The following is a 6,729-nucleotide window of genomic DNA, read 5'->3' as shown; positions in this document are numbered from 1 at the left end:
CCGTTTTGTTCAGAAGAGATGGGGGAATCTTCAAGTGTTGACAATTTAATATTAAAATATGAATTTTTAGAGATATATGACATGGATGACTTGTTGACTTAGAAGCCACGAATTCCCCAATATGCAAATTTGAATGCCTGAGACCACATATGTGATTGGCTGGCTGGGAAGCCGTGCAGGCCCTGATTTGTGGATTTGAATTCCTCAGCCCTCAGATATGATTGGCTGGCTTAGAAGCCACGAAGGCCCCAATATGCAAATTTGAATGCCTCAGGACACTTATTTGATTGGCTGGGAAACTGTGCAGGCCCTGATTTGAAAATTTGAATGTCTCAGTCCTCACAGAGGATTGGCTGCCTGGGGACCTGGCAGAAATATATAGAAATACTATTATTAAGCATAAATACTACATTTAGTAGAAATACTATGTTTTAGCACAAATACTATAAAAAGAAGAAAAACTATAATTTAGCAGAAATACTATATTAAGCACAAATCCTATAAAAAGCAGAAATACTATAATTTAGAACAAATAGTATAAAAAGCAGAAATACTATAATTTAGCAGAAATACTATGTTAGGCACAAATCCTATAAAAAGCAGAAATACTATAATTTAGCAGAAATACTATGTTAGGCACAAATCCTATAAAAAGCAGAAATACTATAATTTAGCAGAAATACTATATTAGGCATAAATCCTTTGAAAAGCAGAAATAGTATGATTTAGCAGAAATACTGTATTTAGCACAAGTACCGAAAAGTACCAGAAATACTATGATTTAGCAGAATAGTAATAACTTATTGAAACACAAATGCACAGAGGGACACACAAACACAGGCTCTAATCCAGTCAACCAGTCTAACTATGTTCAATTTAAATCCTACAATGACATGCTGCCAAATAAGGGCAGGGTCCTCTCTCTCCCACTAAACACACACACACACACACACACACACACACACACACAGGGAGAGAGGACTAAGTTTCTAGGTCAGCCTGGGAGCTGCTGAATTTGAATCCACCAATCAGAGAGGCTGTTTACGTTTTCCCGCCAAAACAGGTGCATCTATTTACACACGCAGCACAGAGAGGCACAGGATTATTGCAGTCTATTTCTCATAGTGAGGACTCCCCTCAAACAAATGACCATAATTTCCTAACTGTAGGGGCTAGAACAGTCATTCTTACGGTGTGTTCACACCGAACGCGATGGACGCGAATAGAGCGTCAGGTTTACATGTAAAGTCAATGGAAAGGCGCGATGACGCGCGATTGCGGGTCCCGCGAAAATTCGGAAGCAGATTTGCGTCGCGAAAACGCCAAAACGCGTGAAACGCGCGTCAGTGTAGCGCGTCAGGCGCGTTTGACGCGCGAAACGCGCGTCAGTGTAGCGCGTCAGGCGCGTTTGACGCGCGAATAAAACCACGCGCGTGAGTTTTTGTGTTGCACTTTGTGCATACGCGCGTTTCGCGTCTACCGCTCGAGTTGGAAAAATCTGAACTCCAGCGTCAAATCGCGCCGCGACAACCAATCAGGAGCCTGGTGACGTGGCTGTTACCTAGGTCAAAGGGGCAGATCCAGCCAAAGCCCTTCATTCTTCATTCAGTATGGAGGAAAAGCTGATCAGCACCGTGGCTAACCACCCCGAGCTATATGATGCCAGCTCCTATTTCTACCGAGACAGGAATAAAAAGGACCTAGCTTGGAGACACATAAGTGAGGAGATCGGGCAACCTGGTAAGTTCATTCCTTCTTCTTTTTAATTTTCAGACTGACCCGATGAAGCCGTGCAAAAGCTAGCAAGCGCGCCTACTGTCCCGCGATTTTCCCACTGTTGTACAAATACCTTTCCGCTAACCAGATAATGCGTTTATTCAGAGGACATCTGCAGGAGAAAGTGGAAGAGCCTCAGGGACACATATAATAAGGAGAAGAGGTCAGAGAAGGAGAAGAGGAGTGGGTCTGCAGCAGGATCGGGGAGGAGATGGAAGTTCTTTGCGGTCATGGGGTTTCTGGACCCCTTCCTCACCCCGCGGGAGACCAGCGGTAATATGGTGCGGACCGTGGAGAACTTCTCCCCCGAGTACCAGGGACAGCCCGAAGAGGCAGCAGGGGAGTGTCAGTCAGAAGGTATGTTTACAATTAATTAATGTAGGCAGTTAATTTATGCGTGTTGTCATACAGGAATATATTTTGTTTATTAATAAACAGTATAAAGTAGTCCCGCTGTTCATCCGTCACTGCCTCGCCTTTTCGCTGATTTTTTTTATTGCACCGTACAGCTTTCAACGATGCGCATTGCATTCTGCAGCCCAAATGACAAATCTCCTCCGTGTCGTGTCTCCTGCGCTTGCCAAACTTATCATGTTTGGTTTTGATAACCATCACTTCAAATAGAAAAAAACAGCACAAAAACACTCATAACTATGACCCTCATTCGGAAATAGACACCTGCACCGGGAGCGAAAAAGGCGCACGAAAGTGGCGCCGCAGACGGAGAAAAAGCGCTGCATAATACTTTTACGTTTTAAAATCGACAAAGGTTTGCACTTTGAGAATCAACTTGTGAGAACTGTGACTACTGTTCATGTGCTGCAATAAATGGGAGACCACTGTATATAATAATAAGTATATAATAATATAATATTCTCTATGACTATTGTCTTCAACCTGTTAACATTTAATATTGTCTTGATAGAGTCAAGTTATCATGCAGCAGAGTCCTCCCCTGTTGCTTCTCCTGACTCCCCAGTCCCTGGTCCCTCCACTCCTGCTGCTGCACCCACAGGTATGAACATCAAGCACTGATAGCTTTTTACTTGCTTGGATTCCCTTGTGATCACCTTTACTAAATATCTACAACCAATCTGTTCATATCCTGTTTTTTTTTCAATTTTGAAAATGACAATCTAGTAGCAGCCTTCTCATTTCTTTGTGGTGTTTTGTTCTGTTTTTTACAGGCCCACAGAGGAGGAGAGCTCGAAGGCGGTCGAGGGAAGGGTCCCAGGATGGTCCATCGGCGGTGGAGCTGGCTATCCTGGAGTCCCTAAAGAGGCCACGCCCGTCTGCAACAGAGTATTTCCTCCTCGGCCTTGTTCCTGCTCTGGAGAGCATGCCGCCTCAGACACGAGAATTCGTGAAATTCCAAATTCATAAATTAGTTTTTGACAACAGCACAGCTGTGCTAAATTTGGAAACATTGGACCCTAATGATCAGTAGTTTTCTGATGAGGCAGCAGCTCTCCAGGGCAGAAACAATGTTCTTATTCTTCTCCTCCTTCTCCCCTGAGGCTCTTCCACTCCAAGCTGGGTCCTTTTTATTCCTGTCTCTCTGTAAATAGTTAAATTTCATATATTTATGTTGAATCTTTTTATTACTGAATTTATATATTTTATCAAATAAACATTTATAATGACAAATGTCTCTGTTCTACTACACAGCAAATATTGGCACCCGACTTGACACAAGTAGAATTTATTTCATATTATACTAATGACAAAATATACTGATACAGTGGGATGCAAAAGTTTGGGCAACCTTGTTAATAGCCATCATTGTCCTGTACAAATCGTTATTTGTCACAATTTAAATTGTCAGTTAAATACATCATATAGGAGACACACACAGTGATATTTGAGAAGTGAAATGCAGTTCACTGGATTTACAGAAAGTGTGCAATAACTTTACACTAAATAAAGCAGGTGCATATATTGGCAACACATAAAAAGAGAAATAACATAAATATTTAGTGTATATCAATGTGTGTGTCTCCTATATGATATATGTAATTGACATTTTTTACTGTAACCGATTCATACAGGAAAATAATGACTATTAATAAGGTTGCTCAAACTTTTGCATCACACTGGTTATAGGAACATAGTGAAGACAAGTTACTTAAGAGAATAAAGAGAGGTTAGGTTATTTTGGAGTAGAGATCCATTTATTAAGAAAATTTTAAAAAGACAGGAACACTCTTTAGAGGTTTGTGGGTGGCTCTTAAAAGAGCCGTTGTGGGGAAGTCACTCAGACTTCAAACAGGCTACTCCTTTGGTTGCCAAGACACAGCTCCCTCTGCCGAGAAGTGGGCCATGAACTTCTCCCTCACCAGGACAGCCTCTCTGGAGGAGTTGTTTGCTGCTACACGACCCAGGCCTTGCAACGGCTCCACCACAGCAGGTGCCACACCCCTCACAGCAGGTGCCCCTCTCTCGTCCACACAGCGCAGAAAATTGTGGAGAACACACGTTGCCTTCACACACTTCTCCGCAATTTCAGGACGGAGCTCCATGGCACGCCGATACAACCTCCACTGTGAGGAGAGGATACCGAAGGCACTCTCCACTATCATCCTGGCCCTGGAAAGGCGATAGTTAAAGATCCTCTTCTCTAAAGGGAGGAGGCGTCCAGGGAAAGGTCTCATGAGCTCACGCCGCAGCGGGAACGCTTCATCAGCCACAAAGACATGGGGCTGGGCTCCACGGTGTTCTCCACCAGGTAGAGGCTGGTCAGGAGGCAGATGGAGAGTCCCAGCCCGAAGAGCCTGACCAAAGGTGGAGTTGGCCAGAATACCACCGTCGCTGGTCCTCCCGTACCCCCCAACATCAATGACACGGAAGCGATGCTCTGCATCCACAACCGCAAGGAGAACAATGGAGAAAGTTCCCTTGTAGTTGTGGAACATGGATCCTGAGTTGGGGGGTGCCTTCGTCTGGACGTGCTTCCCATCCAGAGCTCCACAACAGAGGGGGAAGTTCCAGCGCTCCTGGAATCCCTCTGCGATGGACCGCCAGTCTTCAGTTGAAGGCACAGCCATGAAATCGTCCACTAGACAGTCCCAGATGGCCGTCGCTACCTGGGGGATGATCTGGCTCACCGTGGACACACCGACTCGAAAACTGAACGCGATGGTCCTGAAGGAGTCCCCGGTGGCAAGGAACCTGGACAAAATTGTTTAAAATGTGTATTATGTGTACTGCAGTTACAAAATACATTATTGAAATTCCAAAATTACAAATTCCAAAACATAAATCTTACATAAAACATTTTGTAATTATAAGGATAATTACATGATATATATTTGATATAATCTAAAACAGTCTGCAGTGATTATATACAAATATTCAACTATCCCAGAAATTAAACCAGGTATAAATAAACAAAAGGAGTGTGTATCACTACAAAGATTAACCCACAGTGGTCCTAATACCAGTTTGATATCAGCAAACACCGAGCGCATACCTATGACACCACAGCCATGCTATCATTCAACCACTGATAACAGCATAAATCGAATTAAATCGGGACTTGATGAGACCATCTGAGTATCACTAGAAATATTATAAACAGTACCAGTTTGCTATCGGTAAACACCGAGAGCATTCACTGTTAGCATAGCACATCCATGTTAGCAGTGTATACACGATACACTGCTAACATGGATGTGCTATGCCATCAGTAAACGCCGACAGCATTCACTGTTAGCATAGCACATCCATGTTAGCAGTGTATAAACGATAGTTTATACACGCCGACAGCATTCACTGTTATAGCACATCCATGTTAGCAGTGTATACACGATACACTGCTAACATGGATGTGCTATGCCATCAGTAAACGCCGACAGCATTCACTGTTAGCATAGCACATCCATGTTAGCAGTGTATAAACGATAGTTTATACACGCCGACAGCATTCACTGTTATAGCACATCCATGTTAGCAGTGTACTGCTAACATGGATGTGCTATGCCATCAGTAAACGCCGACAGCATTCACTGTTAGCATAGCACATCCATGTTAGCAGTGTATAAACGATAGTTTATACACGCCGACAGCATTCACTGTTATAGCACATCCATGTTAGCAGTGTACTGCTAACATGGATGTGCTATGCCATCAGTAAACGCCGACAGCATTCACTGTTAGCATAGCACATCCATGTTAGCAGTGTATAAATGGATGGTTTAGCATATATTAGCACAGGTATCAATAAAGGACTACCGTATTGACCACTTTTACTAACCTCAGGCAGACGGACAGGCGCTCTGCAGGTGGGATTGAGCGCCTGTAATTGGTGTCTAGGCGGGCGATTCTGGGACCGACGCGGGAAAGCAGGTCCTCAAACTGGCCGGGTGACAGACGATGATATCGCTGGAATCTGCCGTCATCCAGGCGCAGCTCCTGGAGCAAATGGTGAAACTCACCAAACTGCTCACGCGCCTGGAGGACTTGATGGACCCAGGTACGGCGAGGACGTCTTTTACGCTGCTGCTCTGCTCTCCACAGTACATAGAGAAGGGAGACTCTCTCTTGAAGCGCTAGCTCGATAGCTGCCATCTTGCAAAACCAGGTCTGGCACAACTCCCTCCCACATTCCTCCCACATTTCCGGTTCACGCGCGATGGATTTTTCTTGGACACGCGTTGAGACGCGAATGTACACGCGTCAAATTAGGGGCGTTTGGGGCGTTTTATTCGCGTCCATCGCGTTCGGTGTGAACACACCGTTACACCGTTTTGATCAGAAGAGATAGGGGAATCTTCAAGTGTTGACAATTTATCATGAAAATGTGAATTTTTAGAGATATATGACATGGATGACTTATTGACTTAGAAGCCACGAATTCCCCAATATGCAAATTTGAATGCCTGAGGCCACATATATGATTGGCTGCCTGGGAAGCCGTGCAGGCCCTGATTTGTGAATTTGAATTCCTCAGCCCTG

General features: G+C 44.2%; 1 protein-coding gene and 1 long non-coding RNA gene across 2 annotated transcripts; one reads left to right on the top strand and one right to left on the bottom strand.

Moving 5' to 3' along the window:
* Positions 1–2,060: 2,060 nt before the first annotated feature.
* On the top strand, positions 2,061–3,075 carry LOC309705761. Its single transcript, XR_014276600.1, has 3 exons — positions 2,061–2,133; positions 2,702–2,791; positions 2,964–3,075. It is a non-coding gene; the product is annotated as an uncharacterized lncRNA (long non-coding RNA).
* Positions 3,076–4,046: 971 nt separating this feature from the next.
* On the bottom strand, positions 4,047–6,510 carry LOC309705760 (uncharacterized protein; the record flags this gene model as incomplete). The annotated part of the gene is made up of 2 exons (XM_082531743.1): positions 6,029–6,510; positions 4,047–4,944 (listed from the first exon to the last, which is right to left on the bottom strand). The coding sequence occupies exons 1-2, from the start codon at positions 6,388–6,390 to the stop codon at positions 4,047–4,049; spliced, it is 1,260 nt and encodes a 419-aa protein (XP_082387869.1). The 5' UTR covers positions 6,391–6,510.
* Between the last annotated feature and the right edge of the window lie 219 nt (positions 6,511–6,729).

Source organism: Aulonocara stuartgranti (genome assembly GCF_965226115.1).
Source record: "Aulonocara stuartgranti genome assembly, chromosome: 4".
NCBI classification, from domain to species: domain Eukaryota; kingdom Metazoa; phylum Chordata; class Actinopteri; order Cichliformes; family Cichlidae; genus Aulonocara; species Aulonocara stuartgranti.
Note: the sequence above shows the minus strand (reverse complement) of the source record. Positions and strands in the feature narration are given on the sequence as shown.